Source organism: Platalea leucorodia, assembly GCF_965183815.1.
Source record: "Platalea leucorodia genome assembly, chromosome: 16".
Lineage (NCBI taxonomy): Eukaryota > Metazoa > Chordata > Aves > Pelecaniformes > Threskiornithidae > Platalea > Platalea leucorodia.
In genome coordinates this window covers 8,879,263-8,903,128 of record NC_138838.1, presented here as the reverse complement: position 1 = coordinate 8,903,128, position 23,866 = coordinate 8,879,263, and the positions used below count along the sequence as shown (strand labels likewise).

Sequence of the window (23,866 nt, the reverse complement as noted above, 5' to 3'; positions counted from 1 at the left end):
AAAACAGCGATAAATCGATTCACCGAGTCTCACCCCAAAGTCTCAAAGAGCAGCCACCAGGGCAGTCACCACAATGAGGAGAGAGAAGGCTGGTGTTAAATACACGGCTTTGCCTACCAGCAGATTTAAAATAGGGACCTAAAACACTTTAAGGATGAGAGAACCCACAAACCGTTCAAGGAGGAACAGGAAGCACAGCACATTTTTTTATTACACTAACTTAAAGCAGGCCACGAAGCGAACTCCAATGAGGAACCACTCAAAGTGGCTGGCCCCGACTGAAGCATAACAGTTTTCAAGGTGCATCAAGTCCGCATTGGTAAGCTGATCTGCTGTTTTTAACTGTGTTTTAGGAATAAAACAAGCCAGGATCCAGACGAGTGAATTATCACTATTCATTGACAACTACTCAGCACATCTGCTTCAGTAATCCAGCTCTGTACAGAACACTCCCTGCAGATGAAACAACATACTGCTCGGGAATCCCGCTAAAGTTAGTTTCCAAAACACGGCGATGATGGAGCTAAGCATCTTGTTGATGATTTCAAGTTCAAGTGAAGTCACATGGTTAGCAAACACCACTAAATTCCTATATGGAAGTCTGATTAAACTTTAATCCTTATGCAAATAGTTGAAGACTGATTTTCAATCTGAATTTTGTTTTAAAATCATATTGGATGGGTTAAAGTAAAAGAGTGGATAGTGTTCTTGGTTCCGAGGGACAGATAACAATTTAGAAGCTTAGTATAAGTGAGGCAAAGTTTAAAAATAAAAGCACATATTCTTTAAATACACTTTAAATGCAATTAAGCTAGGTCTCTTGTAAACACCACGTTATTACACAGATAAAGGGCAGACAATTGTACTATAATCTGATGGAATTCAGATAAACCAAGACAAAGAGAAGCATCAGCATGATAACAGAAGCCTTTCAATTCCTTACACTGCAAAACTAGTCCTAAGAAGTTGCAAGGAAAATTCAAGGTCATCATGCAAAAGCCAAATCCAAAACAAACAAAAACCCCCCAAAATTAGAACTCTTTTCTCCCCCCACTCAGCAGGGGAGAAGTTTCCAACAAAATAATGAAGTAAGAGAGTAGCCATTGTTGTCCCTGACATCATTCAGCCAGCGCTGGCAGGCAAGCTGCAAGCACGCTACTTGTACGGCTGGGAGAGCAGATCCGCGAGGGTACAATTCACTCTAGAAAATACAAACATTTATAAAATTTTCACTAATTCTGGTTATAAATTTAAGTGTTAACAGCAAAATGATGCACACCACCTCGGGGTTGTGTTTCAGTACTTTCAGAGGTGCAGCAAAGTTATTTTATGCACAATAGGATAATATTGTTTCATAGTAGAAATACCTAGTAAAAAACAGTGCTGTCCTTAAACTCAAGCTAAGGGAAACAGATTTCCACATGGTACACACAGTATCTCCTGAAAACATGACTACTCTTTAAACTAAAAGTTAACATGAAAGGCAAAACTAACACTTTATGTACTCAAATATAGCATTAAATTTCTTCCTAGCTAGTCGTGCTCAGAAACTGTTTCTTCACATTTATCATCATCATTTCTGTTAGGTTACAAAACTTCAGGAAATATCAATGCATGGGAAAAAAAATCACAAGAACTACAGTGAGGAATCCTAATTAAAAAAAAAAAAAATTAAAACCATACTGAAGCTCTTTGCAGGGGAGTGGAGAAAAGGAGGAAGGAAAACAAAGAACCAGAGCTCTAAGTTACTGGAGGCCCCTGCGTACACCGGTTTATGGACTTAGCAAGAAACTCTCTTAACGTGCATGCTTTTTATTATTTTTTTAAATGAATACATTTGTACATTCCTTAAGTTTCCAGAGACTGATTGCTAGTCCACAATGCCGCCTCAACCTCAGGTTAGGACGAATCTTCTCAAACCTTACTGTAAACTATTAAAAAAAAAAAAAAGGGGGGGGGGGGGGGGCAACAAAAACTCCCCTCCCCCCATTTCTCTAAATCTTTCCTATTCTCAGTAACTCACGTCACAGCCAAAAAACCTAATCAAGCAAAAAATTTACCTACTTATCACTTTGGAGTAAACAGGCAAATTACTTTTACAATTCAGTCAAGGACACAATAACAGAAAGGAAGCTGGTTGTTTCCTGCCTGCTAACACAGAGTTCATCCTATGCTTGTATTTGCAGACATTTTTAAGTAGCTCAGAAGATCACTAGATAATTTGTGTAGAGCATCTCATGACTGAAATATTAAAAAAAAAAATCTATACCTCAACGCTCAGAACTTTTGTCCTCTGTGCAGAGAAAAAATCAGTGAAGTCCTTAAGGTGCAGATACAGCAAAAAAATAATAGCTTGTCTTAAAGCTACTATTGATCCTCCCTCCCTCCCTTTTTTTTTTTTCCATACTTTTACAATTATGATCAAGTATTGTTGCAGGTGCATACATAAGACTTAAGAGCAGAGTACAGATTTTTAACAGAAAATTCTGAAAACAAAATCCTAGTTCTCCCAAAAATCTTATTTTCTCAACTGACCCTAAGTATGAAGTTACTCCATTAAAATTTCCAATATTTCTAATTACCTTAATTTCATTAAAGTCCTAATCTCAGAACTTAAATATCAACAATCCAGTTTCCAACTGATCTCTGAATACAGATATTATAAAGTGTCATCAGAACGAGCATTCTTTATGAATTTTGATCTGAACACACCAGAATTCAGTCAGAATGAGTTCCAATACTGAAAGCAACTTTAAAAAAGAAAAAAAAAAAAAAAAAAAAAAAAGACTCTTTGGAAGTAATGCTATTTTTTCAGCAACCTTCAGTCCTCACCTATGCTCCATTAAGATGCATTTCTATAAGCAGCATTTTTGATTCCGCCATGCTCCCTCTTCACTCAAATCATACAAAACAAAGATGTTTTTGTTTCAGAGACAAAGGATTATGATTCTATGTGAAGAGAAACAGAAGCTGACTTGGAAAATTTCAATACAATTTCTACTTCTGCCTGTGTAAGAGAAACTGAAGGGAAGGAAGGGAAAGCACACTAAAATTAACATATACATGAGGTTTCTACATCTCCATTAGCAAATCTGAAAACACCTCCTTGATAAAAAGGTAATTAGGTCTGTTTTTTCCTCCACATTAGTACTTACGTAGAGCTTTATATCTTCAAAGTGCTTCACAAACATTAGCTGCATTAGAACCTCACTAATCCACACTTCACTAGATTGCATACTTCAAATCAGCACCACACTATGGCCGAAAGGCAAGGAGACTGCGACACCAGAAGCAACAAGGAGGCCTCCAACTAAAAAACCGTATAGCACACTTAACAGTAAATTCAAAAAAGCATCCAAATGTTTCAACTGAAAGAGAGAAATTTTCTTTTTTTTTTTTTTTTTTTTTTTTTTAGAATTACCATCTCATTTTCCTAGATTGTCTTTGTAAATTACTTCTGAGTTGAACCAAGTGTGGCTTACAGAGTCAAAGCACTGCTAACCAAAATATGTACCATATCCTTATAAACTATATATTTTCTACTGCCATTTCCTAGGTGAGGAAAATGGACATTGCAAAGTAAAATTACTGTCCAGGACTAATGGCTGTCACAATTAGGGTTCTACCATTTCCTTGTCAATGGGGTAGAACACACCTTGTTTAGGAGCACAAACACATCAGCTACAGTGTTAAGTCTCTAATTAATATGCATCGTTATTTCAGACTGTTAAAGTGTTTGCCAAAAATTGGTACATACTGGCCAGCACCCAGAATCCTTTGGGGCATTTTGACCAAGAATCAATACATCATGACTGGCTGGCAACAATTATCATCAGCAGCAATAGAGCTGAGAGTTTCCAGCTGATGCATCATTGCTGCCCAAAAAGAAGCATCTCCAAATAGTTATTCTTCACTACAGACTATTTCAGTATGCCACTTAAATAAATTCAAAGCATCAAAGAAGTTCGTTTTTAAAAGGTGACACTTGCCTTCTATAGTAAATTCTTGGGCTGGAGAACACACTCTCACAATTAAATAAGTTCTTTTGGAAATAAAAATTTGAATAGAAAAAAGTTTTAAGCTGACACACACACACACGCACCACGGAGCCCTAAGACCCTTCATATTCAGTTACTTGTTTGTTGGTTTCTTTTTTCTTTAACCAGGTTGAGAGACAACACTATAGCAACCAGCACGGGACAGAAAACGAAACGCAACTGCCAAAGAATACGTCTTGAGGAATTACATACCTGACCACATGCTCAACATGCACTACACCGTCCTCTATTCTACGATACATTACACTATACGCTTTGTTCTTTGTCAGGCAATCCTCTAGGGCTTTTCATCATGGAGAAGAAGGAGTGAAGCTGCCAAGCCACTTGAGGCTTTCTGAGCTAACAGAAGAAAAGCAGAAGCAACTCCCTCAAGACGACCCATCTACCACCTCTCCTTTGTAAGTGCTTGTTCAGAATAGTTCTTTGTGACTATATACATCTTCCAGGTATAGCCGTAACACTGCAACGCACTAATGAAGAGAAGCTTTCTATGCAGCCACCTTCACACCTATACTGCTTCAACAGCCAGTCTTATTTTCAACATGGCATCTTCAATTTCCACTCACAATCCATAATCCCGAATTACAAAACTCCACAATCTTAATTCAGACTGGAAAGGAGCAGGAAATTAAGTATGCATTTGCTGTAATAAGCAAAATATGAAGTAAGTAAAATACTAAAATCAGATTGTTGTATTAACACCACACCAAAAATAACTGCCAGGAAAAACATTTGAGTTTTCTTGACTGAAGAAATGAAAGGAAAAAAAAAAAAAACAAAAAACAAAAAACAAACAAAACACAAGGCAAGTACACAAATTGTTTCAATTATGAAATACCTCAAGAGCTTTCTTTGGTTTTGTTTTAGTTACTTGGGGGCGGGGGGGGTGGGGTGGGGTGTTGCTTTTTAAGCACTGGGGGCTGAGGGAAATAGAGGATAAGAGAAATCAGTTCCTAGTTCTCTAGGAAGAACACGCTATCATGCATACTCATTACACTGCAGTACTACTTTTATGATAAGAGTTTGAATCATCATTAATCAATTCACAAACATGCCCTTCTTGCCCTTGGCTACAAGTTCCCCTATAACATCAGAGTTTCTATCAGCCTATCGCAAGGTCTGCACTCCAAGCAGACGCAGTGGCATTAACATCCTTAATGGGAAAGCTCAAAGAAATCTAAACAAATGCACATCTACATTTTCTAGCAAGTTACGTATTCTGTATCTTCACATGAAGTAATAAGATCTCAAAAGTACAGATGCTTCTCTAACTACTGACAAAGATGGAACAGCAGACATTTTTCTAAGCATCTCTGAATAACTCCCTATGGTCATGAAGGTAAATATAGCAGAAAGCTGATTTTGATGATAAACAAAGCAAAAGACATAGCTAATAGCAAAGTAGAAAAAAATTCCAGTTCAAAGCACATCATTAATGACTACTGTCAAGAGGCTCTCAAAATATTTTTCACATAGCTGAGGATGTTTTGCTTTTAGTTAGACCTGCAAGTTAAAAATATTTATTTATTCCATAACCAAGTTATGTGCGCTAAAACAAACACAAATGTAGCAAGTGACCTGTATTCCAGAACAAGCCATATTCACCTTAAAGATGTCCACGTTTTTAAATTAACTTCATTATTAATGAGCTTAGCTTCAACCCAATAAAAACAAAGTTGAAACAAAAAACTATTTTATTTTTGTACACTACTAAAACTATAGCATGACATCTTACAAAGAAGCAAAACGGATTTTTTCAGAATGCAACGAGAAGTTTACATATACACACACATACATAAAAAGTATATATTTCTCCAGATACAGCAATTATAAGCAATACTACAAAGAGTTCGCTCATGTTTCTGTGTTTCAGAACTTAAATGAGACTAATAAACCTGTCGCCTTATATTTTAGCATCCTTTAATTATTGAGGATGCAAATCTCAATTATCTGAACTTGAGCTTTCACAACAAAATATATGTGTGCTATAAAAAAATAAGAATCCAGAACATACTTGGAAAACGGATAATAGCTAGACATGACTATTTCAAAGGCAATGTAACAGCTTTCAATGTATTGCTCTTTCCCATTCTGAAACATTTACAAACATCTTGTTAAGCCAGTGTCAAAGTTCAAAATTGAAATGGATTATAAAATTTTCATTTGACAAAATCTGAAGTATCTGCATGGTTTTTGTATTATCTTATTGTTCAGTGAACAAAAAGAGCGTAGATTTATTGCTGAAAGCTAAAAACCAAGAGCCATATCATTTTCCCGTTCTTCCTGATGAACCAACTACCCCTGTAACTTAAGCTAAATAAGAGAAAACTGCTTTGTGATGTAAAGTGCTAAATTTGTCTGCTTGTAGTCTCTGTAGCAACCCAATATTCCAAAGAGACAATCATGTGATCAATGCTCTCAGCTCCTGCTGTTTATCCTGCACTGTCCTACTTACAGCAGCTCTCAATTCCAGCTGTCTACAGTAAAAGGAAAAACATCACCTGCTCTCCTGCCGGTACGTGATGCCAGAACAGCCTCATTAGAGCTGTTGTAAAAAAATGTTGACATTGTTTGATTTAAAGATTAACATAGGGAGGAAATTTAGACTGCAAAAAGAGTTGAGCAGACTTAACAGAAAATATTCCAACAGTATCAAGGAAGAGCCTGGTAGTTTCAGCTATTAAGGTTTACAAATTAAATATACAGAAATAAACGCAAAACCTGTGGCTACGTGTTGTTCTTGTATAGTTAACTCTCTCAAGTATGAGGAAATTTTTGAGCTTTAGCACCCAGAATCTCCTCATTCTGTTCCTGAACAACAATTCACAGCATCATTCTAGAGGGATCAAGAAGCAAACTACCCCGTTCCTAGTGAAAGAGGACCCCATGGGAAATAGGAAAAAGGCAGCCAAACAGAGGGATAAGGCAGAAACGTGGGCTCAGGACTGAAAGCAGAGCATTCCCTTTGTCTTCAGGGCAGTGAAGACCAAACAGACAATAGCCAATCTCTTTCAGAGTAACTGCTGTTACACCATCAATATAAACGTTTCTGAAGTAGGCAGAAAGACCATTTCCATGGCCCAAGTGAAAAAAAAACAAAACCACACACCCCCCTGCAGCCATGGCCATTCGAGACTGCAGATCTGCCAACACACTTGCACCCAACTCAGGAATCCCATCCACTCTGGCTAGTTTTACCTCCTCCTCCCAGCAAGATGAGGTAGAGCGAAAAAAATACATATATTCAGAGCTATGATAAGCACACCTTCGAATCAAGATAACTACATGTACCAAGGCTTATAATAAAACTAAATTTATATCCAGAATATTTTTCAGCATTCGTTTCCCATGAAGTCATATACTTATTATTTACATCAGGTAGATAAAATAGTATTTCCATGAAAAAAATATAAGAATGGTGGGCTGGCATCATAGAATCCTGTACCCAGACTAACATTAAATAGCATTACCTGTGAAACCTGTGCAGCAAGTTTCATTTTCTAAGCTATGATAAGCTTATCACTTATGATTTTCCAAGTGGTTTTTTGTTTTTGTTTTTCGTTTTTTTTGTTTGGTTTGGTTTGGGGGTGTGGTGGGTTTTTTTGGTGATTTTTTGTGGTTTGTTTTTTAAATGAACTCGTCAGACTCAAGTTCTGGTTTGCCACCCACTGCAATCGGTTATATTGTTTCCTATTTACATGGCAGGGGGGAAGCAACCATACAAGTAATATAGCGGCTTTTAGTATTCTAGATTTTCAGTCGTCTATCAGATCCTCCCACAAAAACAGGATTACTCAATTATTTGTTTACTGGTATTTCAACTGTGTTAAAGTTTAGCAAGTTGTACTTATTACCAAAACTTCAGGAGATACCCTCCCCGTAAGCACTTCATACTTTTGTTTCGTTAGGAGTGTTAGATTTAATCTTCATTAAGGAATTGTATCTAAAATAGTGTTTAATCTGACAAGTTTCCTAACCATATTTATTCCAGGTATACACTACTATTTTAACATCCAGTTGGCAAGAGAAAAAGCCTCATCCAAAGGCTGTTATTTGAGCAGTCTAACCAGAACAGGTAGACAATCGGATGCAGGAGATCACAATCTCCGTCTCATATATTTATAGGGTAGATTTTTGAATAAAGCATACACAACCATATTTCTGAACGTGGCAATAACAACACAATAGGCTGGAAAGGAGAAAAGAGAAAGACATTCCTATTTGTCAAACTTTGTAATTTAATATGCAGTCATTTAAACCACATTATTGAGCTTCTGTAATCTACCTTGCTTTAAGTGATTGGAAAAGGTTGTGACAAATACTGAGACAATGATTTTTTTGTGTCCCCCCCCCCCCCCCCCCCGTTTGGTTACAACTAAGACCATTTAGCAAAACCTTCCCTTTAGTCTTTTATTCTACCGTTGTTCTCCTGCTGACCCCCATCACCCATTCCTGAAACTGAAAATCGCCTACTTACAAATGAGCAACAACAAAAAACCCACCACAGACACTTCAGGGAGTTAGCTACTCCATTCCTGCCCTATCTATAAACAGAAATGGAACTGGCATACTTGAAAACCTCAGACAGTTTCCTCAGGCATGGTAATCGTGACTTGTTCTAACAGATCAAATTTCACCAAATACATGACTGTCTCACTTTTCTCAATGCTGGTTTTAGACTGGGGAGAAATAGGGGGAGGGAGTGAAGAGCAGGTCATGGTTATTACCTTGCAGCCTTGTCAACATGCAGCATGTGACTGCACAGTGCAAACATCTGAGGTTTTTACTTTTTCCATAGCAAAATTTTTAAGAGATATTAAACAATAATATGAGGTTAGTTTAATTTGTTTGTTTGTTTTAGGAGTCACATCATTAAACATAATTAAACAGTGAACACTTAAAACCATCTAATTCTTATTTTCTTGGTCATCTATTCACATGCCACAGTGGCATCAGTTTATGAACATTAAGGACTGTCCTCTTAAAATTAAAATGTATGCAATGCAATGATGAAATAGGTGACTTTTTTTTTTAATATAACCTTATACAACAAGGAAAAATAACAAAGCAACAGATAGGAAGCCATGGCTGCCTGAGGATCCGTCACCACAGCCAAACACCTATTACAAATCACAGCCTTACAACTGCTGCACTACCACATACATACAAAAAGCGCAACACGACCAACTTCTATTGTTGGGAGACCAGGTAACAGAAAATCTCACATATTCTGGAACCACATGCTTTCAAACAGAACTCAGAAAAAAAAAACCAGATGGTATCAGCTTCAAATGAAAGAAATAGCTCTATCCATGCATCCTTCAAAGAGAAAGAAAGTGAAAAAGCGGGACTAAAGTCCTGCACGTTGCTCAACCACAGCTCCAGAAAGCACATGTTGAGAAGTTACCTCCACCGTCAAGAGCACTGACTACTCAGTCTCTAATCAAAGCCTTTGAAACTAAAGATTGCCAGCAAGAAAAACCAACCTTATTGAAATCTGTAGTTACAATACACAAAGAACAAGTCTATATAGTGGCCAGCCAAGCCCCAAAGTGCAGGGTAGTATAAGCTATGATCTGAAGCAGACTGGTAGCAGACTTCATGTCCTCAGTATAGTAAGTGCCTTTAAATTGTACAACCACATGGATTCTATCTCAGGGTTTCTGAATGTTAATGCAAAGAACAGTCCCAAAGAAAGCAAAGCATACATAACAATATGGGATGGAAGCAGGCACTAAAGGTAACAGCAACAAGGTCTGAAACGAAGCAAGACAACACTCACGCAGGGATTTCAGTGGGGCAAAACCTTCCTATTTTTAGGTACACACAGTTTCTTCCTGTACTTCTCCCGCTATTCAATGTTTTCTAAGAAGGAAAGGATGAATAAAAATATACCAACACCATCACAAATAACTTTTATTTCTTCCTTAAGAATGAAATATACATTTAATCAACACAAGCAATATAGAGAAGTCATAACAACCTTCCTGAACAGAAAGGCTTTATTCCCTATGACAGATGCAATACCCGCCACATTCATCTGTGGCCACTTCTACATAGGAGAAGCACTACTTTTTGCAGAGAGATATATATATTTCTAACAAAGGAAGAAACCAAAAGTATTCTGAAAAAGACTCTATTCTTCCTACATCAAGAAGCTAGTATGACATGCTTTTGAGATTAGCATTATGAATATTACTATTTGTGTTACTTGAAAGATGGTGAAAATGCCCAAAAGACAAAAATATAGCTTCAAAACTGTTCTGATTCTTAAGATATGTGCATCCATAATCATGAAGAGAAGAATGGCTTTGGGGAGGGGTCGGTGGTGGTTTGTTTTGGTTTTTAATTAAGTCAGCCACACCTACAAAAAAAGATAAACTTAGTGTAGGTTTGCTGCTTAAATGGATCCTGAGGAAGGAAAAATACGCAAAAGTTGTCCAGAACTAACAAAAATTGAACCTTCATACCAGTTGTCTGCTCAGAAACATATTAGCACCCTGGGTGCAACACTCAGAGCATTTTCTAGGCAGGCTGCACATCCTTCTCTGTTGACTTAGGGCCTCATGCTTTGCTGCAGTGTCATGCTTAACGTTTGATAAGAGAGAAATGTCCCTTTTGACTAGAATAGTATTCCAATTTATACAAGAGACCAAAATCCACTCAAACCATTCCACTTGACATTTCCGCCTCAATCACAGAGTGACACACTTCTAGCTACAGAGGTGGTATCACAGAGCACCTATTTCAATCACTTGGGTTTCTCCCACAGGAAATTGCTGGGAGAAGCAGAGGCCTGAACCGATACCTCTGAACAGCTTAACTTTCCAGAGAGTATAGATTATCCATATTATAGATATTCCTAGAAGGGATGAGCCAAATATGCCAAGAGTATGCACATCTGTTAACCATTCCCCTCACTTCATTTCATAAAAACCAGTACTCAAAATATCACACGGTATTGAGCTATCTGGTACAAAATATTGAGATTTCTCTACAAAGAAATCGTTTTACACAGATCTGTGTAAATCTTTCCGCGTATTTTTCCAGTAGTTCTGGACTACTTATGATGAAGTTGTTGTGTGGGTAAGCACACAATTCCTTCAGTTATTTTCATCAAGCATGCTGACCTTCTGACCTTCCTAAAAAAAGAATCAGAGTCTCCAAATTAAACAAACACTGCTATTTTATTTTAAAAGCTTTCATCAGCTTTTCCAGCTGCTGTAGAGAGCTTTATAGAATTACTGTAAGAGATGCCATGACATAACTAATGCTAGTTTCAAATGGCAATTTGGAAAACCAGTTCCTCAAATGAGGAAAGCCCAGACTGTGCCAAGACTGTATCGGCCTAAACAGTTAAAAGTAAATTCTTTACTATTGATTTATAGCAACAACACACAGAAGAAATGGACGGACAAGGACACCCCAGAGAGGAAACATTTGCCCTGACCAGGGTGGAGAAAGAGATGCCTAGAACTAAAGGACAAGTTTATACATAAATTAAAAGCAGCAGTTCACAACTACTAATAGAAACACACACAAACATGTGCTTCTGCTTCTTTTGCTCCAAAACAGCTTTGATTTTTTTTCAAGTTTAAATTTATTGCAGAAGATGCCAACAATGGCCAACTACACACCCAAAAAGCACAGTCACTGATCTCAAAATTTCCTGCATGCAAGATTTAACACACACACACACACACACACACACACACAAAACCAACATACAAACCAACCTAACATCTAAGCTTTAAATTACTTTGGATTTTAAAAGCTGATTTGGGAACAGCGATTAAACTTGTTCCAGCTAACCTAGTTTTTATTCATTTCATTATTTATTGCTAGGCAACATAGACTGTATCAAACCACATTACAACCATGAGAAGAAGTCCTTCCAATTTAGATCAAAAATTCTCTTCTCGCCCTCCTCCCCCTCAACGTGGGGGCCACATGTATTCTTTTAACACCAGTGCTCCCAGACACAACCTTCTTTCTGACCAGGAGCTGACATTTCAAACTCTCTTCTCAACATCTCCCATAAGATGCAGTTTATCCAAACCTCATGTGGTGTCTGTAAATAGGTCTCCAGATCCCGCTTGCTCAAAGAATGAGTCTTTCTTAGTATTTACAATCAGAATTAGTCCCAGTCACTATACTGGCAAGTCCAGAGCAGGTATCTCTTCACACAGACATCCTTTTCTTCCTTTCTAGAAGACTCCAGCTTCTTTTCCAACATCCCTATTATCCGTGGTCTGTATATGAGTACCAGTACAGAAGAGACTACCTACTACCTTTAGTCTTTCGTCATCAGGAAGTTTTGAAGAACTCCAAAAAGGTAGGAAAACAAGAAAGAGCAGAGATCCAGGTTCCCAAATAAACCATAAACAGAGTGCTCTTAATTAAATGTTTCTTCTAGCACGAAGCTTAAATAAACCCCACAAATTCTTTAATAAAGCAAAATAAAACATCCTACCTTTTGTTTATAGGTTTTTCATCTTTCTCATAAGGCTTCACAAACCATTTCCCAATGCGTACAAAATTCCGATTCATTAAACACCTCTCCAACAGGTTGTGAACGGCTTTGAAAAGTAGAGTGCGACATTCGTAAGAAAGTCCATTCTCCCAAACACCATCTTCCTCTTCTATAAGGCAAAGGGAAAAAATACATTAGCATTGAATTCCGTCCTATTATTTCATGCACATATCACGATATCCTTTTCTCTCCCACAAGCTTTTAAGACATTCACAGAGTAACATGCAACCAAAAAAAGCCTGTACCATTCAGATAACAATTCTACTCGCTTTATAATAGTATAACTGCTAAAAGTAATCAGCTATAAAAATATCTCGTCTCCCACAAGAAAAAAAAAAGATTCAACAGCTATTTGTACACAAAAGGAAACAACTAGCACCAGCACCTTTTGTATTTCAGCCTGCAAGATCACTGTATACTGATCTGTCTGCAAGGTGGGTCATGTTTTGGGTAGTCTGAATTACTTAGCCTGAAGAGTTAGCTGACAATTATGCTTAAAAATAAATTGTCCAAAGCCAAACTTTTAATATATCCTAGTGTCTTTAGCTATCATTGACTGAGGAAAGCTGGGCATAAATCTCATTGATCAACTGACCCTTAATGTTCATAGAGGAAGGGGGGAAAAAAAAATACCCAGATTTGGAAAACTGGTAAGAGCAACCTGATTCTCCCCAGAAGACTCTCACAACTACAATTTTTCTTTTTAATTCAAAATAAAAATGAAAGATATTTAAGCAGGCTAGCCCTGCTTTCTGATCTATACATAGAACAGAAGAAGAAAACAGCAAGCAGAAAGACAAAGCCCAGTTCATACCGATAGGATTCTGAAGTGAAACACTGAGATCTTATGTGCTTCACAAATCAAACACAGTCATGGAATCCAACTTACACAAGCCAAGTTGATTTGCCAAATCGTAAAGCAAGATTCATTACAAGAGGCTGTAATCTCCTCAACCACTCCGGCGCATAACCAGGGTTTGAACATAGTCTACGAGCCCTAGGAGTATACGCACTGGTCCAAAGGATTACAATGGCATTACAATTACATCACATGAGTAAAATGAGGGACATTTGAAAGATCCTGTAGCATCTCTCAGTGTATGTGTGACATCATTCATTCCCAGCAACACACTAATATGGAGGATAATACAAGGAAACTCGAGATCGTGTCCTTAAATTACTGGCAATCAGGTCTTATCTTTACGCCTACAATTCCTTGTATATCATGTTTTACATATTTCCCTAAGGATCTGCTACTGGTCTCCTTGGACTAACCTAGCATAGTTATCCTTATAACGCCATTGCTTTTATACCCCAGGTAGCAGCAGAGACTAGAAGACTGTCTGACATAGATAAGGAGACATATTTTTACTTCAGTCTCTGGATAGTCATGGAATAATTTAGGTTGAAAGGGACCTGTGGAGGTCGTCTGCTCCAACCCCCACTCAGAGTTCCAAGTTAGGGCAGGTTGCTCATATCTCACATTCATTGCCCCTCACGCCTTCTCTGCACACCTCCAAGAAGCGAGGGTTTAGATTTACTTTTGCACAACAGGCCTTAAAACAGCAACCTGTCTGTTCACCTCTCCTTCACAGAGGATTGATTCAAATAGCTTTCCACTGGTTTGCTCAATGGTCAGAAAACCTCAGTAATACAGCCAAGTCCTTGCATTTTAAATCTCCCTTTGAAATAAGCCCCTTCACCTGTATCTGGAAGCCACTTACAAGCTTAAAAGGTTGCAATAGTATTAACTGAAGTCTCAATATCCTTAAATTAGAGAGCATGTAGAAAACCAGACACCCAAGAGTTTTATTTAGAAAAAGACACTTACAGATTATTACAATAAACAATTACAATATACAATAGGCAAAGATGACAGAGAAAGGAGTTTCAAGATACTATTGCAACCAGAAGGTGGTGGCTGTATTTGTATATTGCTAGATCCCACACAAATGAAAGTACATTTCCACTCAAGATCAGTATTGTGAGTTAAAGAAAATTACTCCCAGTATCCTTCTCTGAGGGACGGAAGAAGAATAAACAGACCTGCCCCATAATTTATAAATTAAGAGGTGCACACCATTACAGATGAATCATTGCATAAAATAATTTTCTGGTAAAGACCGTGAAAAGCAAGGAACCGCATTTCTTAAATATGAGACCTCACCCTGAGTTTCCCACCCCATCACCCTATTCTAGTTTTGAAGTTCAGCAAAAACTTGTTTTTAAAAACTGTAAAGCTAAAAGATAATATAGCAACTCACTAAAGAAACATCGTACAAGAAGCCTGTAACAAAAAGCAACAAAGGTCCAAAGTCAAAGGGTATAAAATGTTTGTGCCAAGAGGACACATTTTTCCCCAGCTCGGAGATTTGTAGACGTACACAAACGAGCAGCCCTATCCTACAGGCAGCTTTGCTGTTCAGCACATACTGCTCAACTGGTGGCAAACAAGCAGCTCAATAGAGCAAACATTAACTACAAAGCTTAATGATATTGGACTTTAACTGCACAATAAACTCCACACCATTTCAAAGGTTAAATAGTTGGTTTCTATATGGCTCTTGTAATTTAAAAAAATCATTCTAAGAACATCCCCTGCATCAATTACCTATTATAAGAGGAAATAGAAAGAGCTATTTTCAGCCTTTATGCCTAATTTTGTTTTGACGTATTACTGTATCAGTGAGAAGAAAGATGCTGAAATCGCAAAGATACTGAAGTGTAATTCAAAGCTTGTATTTCGATGGTCATACTAGGGACACAAAGGAGAGGTTTCAATTTTCTGAAGACACTACAAAGTGCTAGGTATTTCATTTAACATTAATAGTTGTGCTGACAACCAAGTAATGAACAAAAGTTAACATGCAAGAACTTGCCACAAGACTGTAATTCTTAAGAGCTCTCCTAGCTGTCTTAGTTTACTGCTGAAACAGAGAGCTCTTAGATGTGCACATTATGTGGGGAAAGTGTAAGGCATTAGATGGAAATTACAATTAAAACTCTAATATTTAAAAAGACAGCATGCCGTAAGCATGCCTACTGATCAGGAAGAACGTCTGGTACCCAAAATAAGACCACCTGTTCAAACTGAAGTGCATCTTGCTATAGAAAGGGAAGGTTAAATAAGATGACAGTTAAAGATACCCTCATTTCAGAACATTATTCAAATTCATGCAAAAAAATAGCAGTAAGTGTTCTGTGTCTTTTTGAAGTCTGTTTAGTCATTCCCCCCTCCCCCTTTTTCAGAGTGGCGGATGGAAGGAGAGAAATATGACATCTGCTCACATCTCCCAGCTATTTTTCTTCTTCATTCAAATTGTTGTTTCTCAACATGAGAAAAATCCTCCTACTTAACAGAAATTGTATGAAGTAAACCATTGTTAAAAAGAGAGGAAAAGGACGAGGTAGTTTTGTCTTCTTTTTTAAATACAATAACTTCAAATGTTCAATCTGATAGCGATAATAAACCAAAATAAGTTGCTGACTCATTTTAAGAAGGTGTTAAGCCACAATTTCACTTCAGACGAGTGTTATCCACAAAAGTGCTCTGGCAACCTGAAGGTTACAAATATTTTGTTTTTGATTTGTCCTTTTAGCTGTCCAAACCACTCAGCTCCTCTGTGACACACTTTCATGTCAATCCATTTAACAAATAAATATACATATCATCCCACAATAACTAATTTTATTCCCTCCCTCTTTACACCGCTTATTAAGCGGAGAGTTTCCCTTAAATGAAGCTAAATATTATCAGGAAATGAGGAATTAGTGGAAACAACGTCCAGGAAAAAGCAGTTTTCATACTACACATAAATAACACCAGTAAGCATCAACTCTTGAAAAGGCTGAATATGTTTACTGTACCATTAAAAATATCTTCCTAATGCTCAATGAGCCTCTAAAATAAACTACACAAAGAAACAAACCACAGTCAAGCCTCCACTTTGGACTGCAATTCCCCCCCCCAATTACTTCAATTACACAGAGGAAAAATCCATTCCTTAGTATCACGACTGAGACACGTCTTCTAGAAGTATTACTTACCTTCATAGGCTTCCTTTCTGTCATCAATTGACAGCATGCCAGTTATAGAAATAGACTGATGCAAAACTGGTTTATACAATCAACTCCCCTATATAAGCTTCAGATTACAAGGGAAGTATAATAAGCTAAGTAGTGTGAAATTGCTGCTGTACACAATATTGTAATAATATGATTGAAACACTTCAAGTTTTCTATTTAAAACACAGATTTTTAAATTCAAGTACTTTAAGATTAAATAAAATTGCTCAAAGCAAGAATTATCCAGTTAACCTACTGAAAAATAATTCTGAGGGCCTCTATCCCGTATGAAATAAGTGAGAAGCAACAGATTTTGTGCAAAAAAAGGGACTGGCTACAATTCAAAAACGCCAACTTAAGAATCCAAGTAAGACAACTTAAGTTTGTTTCTAGTAGAGTTGTATCTGTTATCTACATTTACTGAGAAGAGTCTAGACATAAGACTCTAGATATCCAAACTAGTTGGAAAATTTCATCAACTGCGAAGCAAGCCAAACATGACCTACTGTCCAAAATACCATACTCAAAATATTCAGCACCATTACAAGTTAGTTTTTGTAGTGCTAGTCCTTTACCAGCATCACATATATAGGTTTTATGCCTTCTCTATCCAGCAGAATGTTTTTCTAAATATTAAAAATTTAGAAGTATTACCTTTTTGTAAGTGTGTAGCTACGCTTGTTTATAAGGATAACAAGGTAACAGCTTTCCTTCACTATTTGTTGGGTGTAAGTTTGGCTGGGCTGGTCTGCACGGCCACAAGAAAAGCTGAAAAACTTTCTAGCTAAATGTTCCAATATCCTCCTTCACACCATCTTTGAGTAATTCCATATGCAGATATATTTTACTTATATTGTTAAATCTTACCCTTAGTGCCCATGGAGTCATTACTCTTTTTTATACAGGTATATTATGCATGTGACATTGTACGTACTACCAATGTAATATGATGCAAAATCCTCATTTACTGTAACAAAGTATTTTTCACCTTACTCCACACGCATGTCGGTCAGGAGAAAAAAGGAAAAAAGTTAAACATCATCTTTGACCTGGTACTCACACCAAGTCACAGAAGTTTTACAGAGACTGCCTCAGTAATATGTGCATAATGCTTCTCAGCAGTTTTGCTTAAGCGGACACATCTCTAACATGGAGGACTGAAGAAACGCTACAGCACCAATGCGCCACGCAGCAAGGAACATTCATAACGCCTGCTTATTACATACACAGGCACGTACATATCCACCACAGACCAGTTACTTAGGCTCACCGTACTGACATTTAAGAAAGCATCCTTTTTTTTTGTTTTTGTAGGAGTTAAATGGTCTTAGGAAGCAAATGTTATTAAAAAAATGCAAGCCACTAGCTGAACTATTTTCAAAGCTCACTTTGCCAACTACTTGCAACTGGCAGGCTTTTTTGCAGAACCCTCAGCCTGATAACTGGCTCATACTCTGGTTTCCATTGTGTTAAAAGTAATGAGACACTCAGTGCTGACATCAGCACAAACCAACCAATTCACAGATTTGTTTGGAGACAAGAATTTGATCTATAATGCACATATATTGAGAACTACACAACACACAGAAGTCTCTGCTGCCATGACTGTTGCTGGTTTTACCACGCAGTATCAACAGACAAGCATCAGTATACAGAGCTTTCTCCTTTTTCTTTAAAGCTCTCCCACAAGTCCAGCAAGGAGCCAAGCCAAGCATTATTTTTATACATTTATCCCTTGCAGAAGCATGAGGAAGACTGTTCAGCAAACAAAAACTGATTAACTTGATATACGACAGGTACAAGGAAAACTCTTTAATTTTTAAAGTAAATTAACAAGATTTAATAGACACCAGAGCAAAAAAGATGCATCCTAGAGCTCACCGTTTAAAAGATACAATTTGAAGGTCAAAGGCATATAGAAGCATTCCCCTATCCAAGCATTAATCAAATCATAACCATTTCCTTGGGACTATGTCTTGTACATAATTCATATCCAACTGTTCTCAGGTTTGAAACCATCTACTGCCAATTTAAAAAAATCCAAGTGTATAGGTAACCACTTTAAAACAAGAAAGAACCTATCTGATAAAATAACTGCTGATGAGACCAGCAAGAGACTGTTGCCTTCTGAAATCTGAAGAGATGTCCTACTTTAAGGTTTGAGTTGCAGGAATTGCTATAATCAAGCCTCACTGCCACAACAAAAACGTAACCTTTGAGGTTGTTAAGAGGATAAAATAACGTTTCACTAACTTCTGTCTGCCTCCAGCTATGTTGGGGTAGAAACAGACTTACGGGGTTTTTTGGTATTACATACAGTAAGTAGCTTCCTAGGGAAGGAAAAAAAACATGATTGAGTGAAGTCAATATTACTGATCAATCAGCATCTCTGAACAAGTCTCCTTTTGACATGGCCCCAGGCAACAACAAACCCTGACCATCAACAAGACAGTTATCCAAGGCTTGATAGGAGAATTCAGATATAGCCAGTAGCAGGCATTCAAACTTATCTCCAGGGCAAAGAATGAACCTCTAGAATGTACAGGCTGAAGAGAGAGAGAGAGAGAGAGAGGACTTTTTTTTTTTTTTTAATCTGATATGCATAGATGTACACCCACAAAACTGTACGTTCCCTCTTGAAGCGATCTTGGGAAGGCACTCTGTAGAGGACAAAAGGATTCCTGAAGGCTGCCATATTTCAGATCCCCGAGGGCTGATACCCAAGATGTGTTCCAGACACTGAATGTCCATTGTTCATTGAAACTACAAATCACCAAAAAAAAGTCAAAAACTGTCAAAATACCGACCTCTCCTTAACAGGCATAGTTTCATACCAAAGGAAGCCAAAATCAAAAGTTATTAATATTACCCTGGCACGTTTCTAACTACAGCTCATTCAAGGCCCACTTCCCCAAGAGAAGGCTGTCTGTAGGCAATAAATATGCGCCAGCAGCAACAGACTGCTCTCAGCCCCCCTCTTCCTCCCTCGCCCCATTCTTCAGGACAATTCTTCACCTACCGAGTAGAAAAGTTCTAAATGAGGCAGCACCTTAACCTTCAGCAGCAAACAATTTCCAGCCAATTTTGCAGGTAACAAGCCTCTGCCAGGAAGTAATTTATCTTTCCCATTGAAAATGTAACAAGCAATCATTGGGAGAACAGGGCAACGTGAATTACTAGGAGAAATTATCCACCAATGAAAAAAATCCATTAGGTCTATGACAAAGATCGGATAACATTGTTTGGGTTCAGCCATAATTCTTTCTTGTATGAGGTTCACATTAAGATTTTGTGCAACGGGAAAAAGAAAAAGTACAGGTGCAGGCACTCCTCAGCCATCTCCTCCACAATCTAGCTGATTAATATCTTTATCAACTTCTGGTCGGAAGAGCCAAGCAGACTAATACACTCGAAGAGATTATAATGCCTCCTTTTAATTAAAAGGAGACAAAAACATGCCTGCAAAAAACAAGATGTCAGATACCTCTACAGACAGACACACTGAGTGATAGTCATATCTCATGAGCTGATAAGCATTTATGTAGAAAAATATCTAACAGCAAGATGTGTAGAATAGCCTCTCTACCAAAGTGCAGGCATCCACAGGTGACCTGAACAAAGAAAATACCCAAAACAATTGCAAAGACATGGCTGGGAGACTCTAATCTTCCACTCTCTCTGCCTTATACCCTAAGAGAGGTTAAGAGTTGGTAAGTACCTAGGATGATATGTGCTTATCTACCTGCGCAAAAGTGTAATTCCGTAAAAGCATAACTACACACTGATCTAAAAGTTCAGCTACAAAACACCACTATTTTCAAAAGGTACCACTATACTAGATCACTAGTAGACAGATTCAAGAGAGAATGCAAAGAAAGTTGCTCAAACAAATGATTTTGATGGCCAGGTAGTGCAGAAATGCACTCTCCAAATGGCTTAGCTTTTATTTGATCTTCCACTCAAAAAACAATGTGACATATTTGTCTCAATTTAATCCCACCAGCCAACAGCATACAAAATTTACATAGATACTTTCGCACAAGTGTTGGTCTTCGCTCACGGCAGGCCCAGGCCAAAAATAGCATTTAGTCTAAGTTACATCTCAGTCATACAAAGGATGTTCCCTGCAGGTCAAGACTGAGGTTATTCATAGGGCAAAATAAGGAAGCCTTAAATGCACTAAATTATCAAGCGACCTACAACAGAAGTGCCATTTAAGATGCACAGTTTCTAGTTCCAAGACAGATGGGAATGTGAACAGCATCCCAATCTTTGAAGTCAATTATTCAAAGAAATAAACATCATTTTAGTGCGTCAATTGTTTTTCAGATCCCATTATTTTTGTATGAAAATTCCACACATCATTATTAAATTGTTTCAAGTCAACTTCCTCAGTGGCACTTCAAACCCATGTTTGTTCTTCAGCTATCCACAAACACAGACAGCATTAACAATTTCTGGTTACCAAGTCACCAAACCTTGGTCTCATTTTACACCTAAGTTATCTCAATCCTGTCCATTATTTGAAAGGAAACTGGAGTGATGTGACTTTGTTTTTTTTTCTAGAATTAGTGTAGTCTCCCCACTAGACTTACACAGATAGTTTAAAAAGCTAATTTCGTCACCTTCGTGATAAGCAACTGGAAAGCCATCTACTTTGGGAACGGAGATCAACAAGTAAACATTTTCAAAACGTGTCAAATTTGAAGTACAACATTATTGAGAAATATAAATATTGTCAGTCTTTCAAAAGTCTAAGTTTGAAAGCAGGTACAGGTTCAAAGCACTGGGAAAGGGGGAGAGAGAAATCATAAAAATACAAGGTTTAGAGATTCTTGCATGAAAACAGAGAGCTAGTTTCAGATGCCTTCTTTTGAGGGCTTCTCACCAATAATTTGACTTCTAATCAAAACAACTCCATAGGGTCCGAGAGTTGCCCAGATCTGTGCAATTCTTATCACATAATAAAATGGAATTTACCATTTGAATTTGAAAGTTCTAATTGCCCAACAAAAGGGATCTTATCAAAACGCATTTAAGACATCACTTCTGAATCACAGGCACAGCTTTAGGCACAGCTTTCTTGTGAAGAAGCTGCCAAAATTCATAGGCCTGTTTTTTTCCAAAGAAACAAGTGGGGAGCAAAAACTTGTTTCTTGAAAATCTAGCAGTCCAAGACCACCTAAACACAGACAGCAGCTGTTTGATCACTGCGCTGCCGTAATAATTTGGCTTTTCTGAGAGCTCTTTCCACTACCACCATAAACTCAAAGGTGCAGATTGTAGCAATACATTTGTCTTATCTATAGGCAACAGTTCATCTAGTACAGATTTTCTAAGGGCTGGCAGAAGGCAGCCCTGAGTAACAGCATCCTTTCACTGACCAAAAGAAGGTATTATTTTCCTCCTACCTGAGAGATCATGATGAATAAGGTCAGCAAAGTTGGGGTCATCACCCCACCAAAATATCCATAGCTCCCTGCGTCCAGGTCTCTGGTCTCGGCGCCAAACACTGAGTACATCCGCCTTCAGACAGCGGCTGAAGCTGCTCAAAATAGGGTCCTCTTCCGTGACCGGAAAGAGAATTGGGGCAGATGTTGGACCCTGCCATACATATCGCTTCCATTTAATCCCAGTTAGATCAGCCTAAGGGAAGGAAAAGAACAACTGTCAGACACTGGGGTAGGTACCTCCCCAACAGAAACATCCTGCTGTAACAAGATGATGGCACAGGAAGAGGCAGGTGGAAGGATGAAAGGAAGGATTAATCCAATAAAATTTAACAGACACCATACTTGTAAGTTTTGTGTACCTGAGAAAATAAACTGGAAATAATCAAGCACCCTGTTTTAAAATCTCCTTTAATAACTGCAGTGAAGAAAGAGCTGTTCATTTTCACTGCAGTTTTAAGATTACAGAGAGAAAAGTCAGATTCGATTTAAAATAAAAAAGTGAAAGACGAGCAAATAACATAATTGTTTGCAGACTGCAACTGTCCAATCTGCTAAACACTTGCCTTAGCAAAGAACCTTTTCAATCCAAAATTACTCTAAGGAAATAGGTACTATAGTAAATCCAACTCAAGCATACATTCTTCCTGTCATCTACTACTTTGGAAAATTTCACAAGTTTCTCAATTGAAAAAAAAAAAAAAATCAAAAAAACAAAACCTCTATATCTCACACAGGAAGCCTCTCAAGTACACTTACTTTACCAAGAGCTATCACACTTTTCATTTCTCACACCACATTTTAAGAAATTAAATCCTGTTTTTATCATTAACTTATGTATCAGTCTTGCATCCACACTGATTATGATCCACTAAATGCCCTTCTAGGCAAAAATTCAGTTGCCTTTATAAACTAAAAGAGTTACTAGTATATGTAGTGGGAGATAGATAATTCCTGGATTATCTACAATGCACTACCACACCAAGTTTTAGCATTAAGTTTTTTCACATGAGGAGAGTCACCCTAAGGCACATAGGGCAGGCATTGCCCCTGGGTTCTCTTTGGGAAGGGAGAACAAGGTAGGCTGGCATTTGCTACGAAGTCACTGATTTTTTTTTTCTTCTTCCCAATATGACAACACACAAAAGATTACTGCAACATTTAAACCTAACATGGCAGCCTTCCTACCTTCAGAAGGAGAAGCAATGTGGACGAAAGGTAGGGAGTCTGCAACAGTTGACACTTTAGAAAGACTTTAAGATTTAAAAATGCACTACTAATAGGGAGCTGCAGGCCTGATGCAGGCTGCAGACACGTTCAGGCTGCCCAGATTCCCCTGCATCCAAAAAATATTAGTACCACAGCCTGGCACAGGTTTTTACTTATAACAATCTCTAGAATAATAAATAGCAGGCAGTCAGCTAAGATTAGCTAATTTGCATTAAAAAGCAGATGAAACAGCTCAGCACAGCCACCAAAAACTGCATCCCAGTCCAGTTAAATCAAATTTACTTTGGGAGCTACCACAATCAACAATTTGAACGATCTCACACTTGGGTTTAAAAAGACTACAAAATGGTGCACAACAAAACATAAGATACCACCGCTTCACAGGGCGCGCATCACCAAAAGCAGACCTCCAGAATAAAAACAAGCAGTAAAAGAGATCACTTTAAAAAGCAAGGAAGAAGGGAGGTTTCGGCTCAGATTCGTCTGGGATGTCAGGAGCGGGGAGAGAAAGTTGCCCGAGATGTGGGGCT

At 37.8% G+C, this 23,866-nt stretch overlaps 1 protein-coding gene across 1 annotated transcript in view; it reads right to left on the bottom strand.

The window, feature by feature from the left end:
* The window catches only part of MED13 (mediator complex subunit 13), a 57,892-nt gene that overhangs the window by 33,327 nt on the left and 699 nt on the right, over positions 1 to 23,866 (bottom strand). Inside the window, exons 2-3 of the mRNA XM_082328678.1 lie at positions 22,068 to 22,302; positions 12,532 to 12,700 (exon numbers count right to left, since the gene is read on the bottom strand). Of these exons, the coding sequence (XP_082184804.1) occupies positions 12,532 to 12,700; positions 22,068 to 22,302 (404 nt within the window). The remainder of the gene's footprint in view (positions 1 to 12,531; positions 12,701 to 22,067; positions 22,303 to 23,866) is intronic.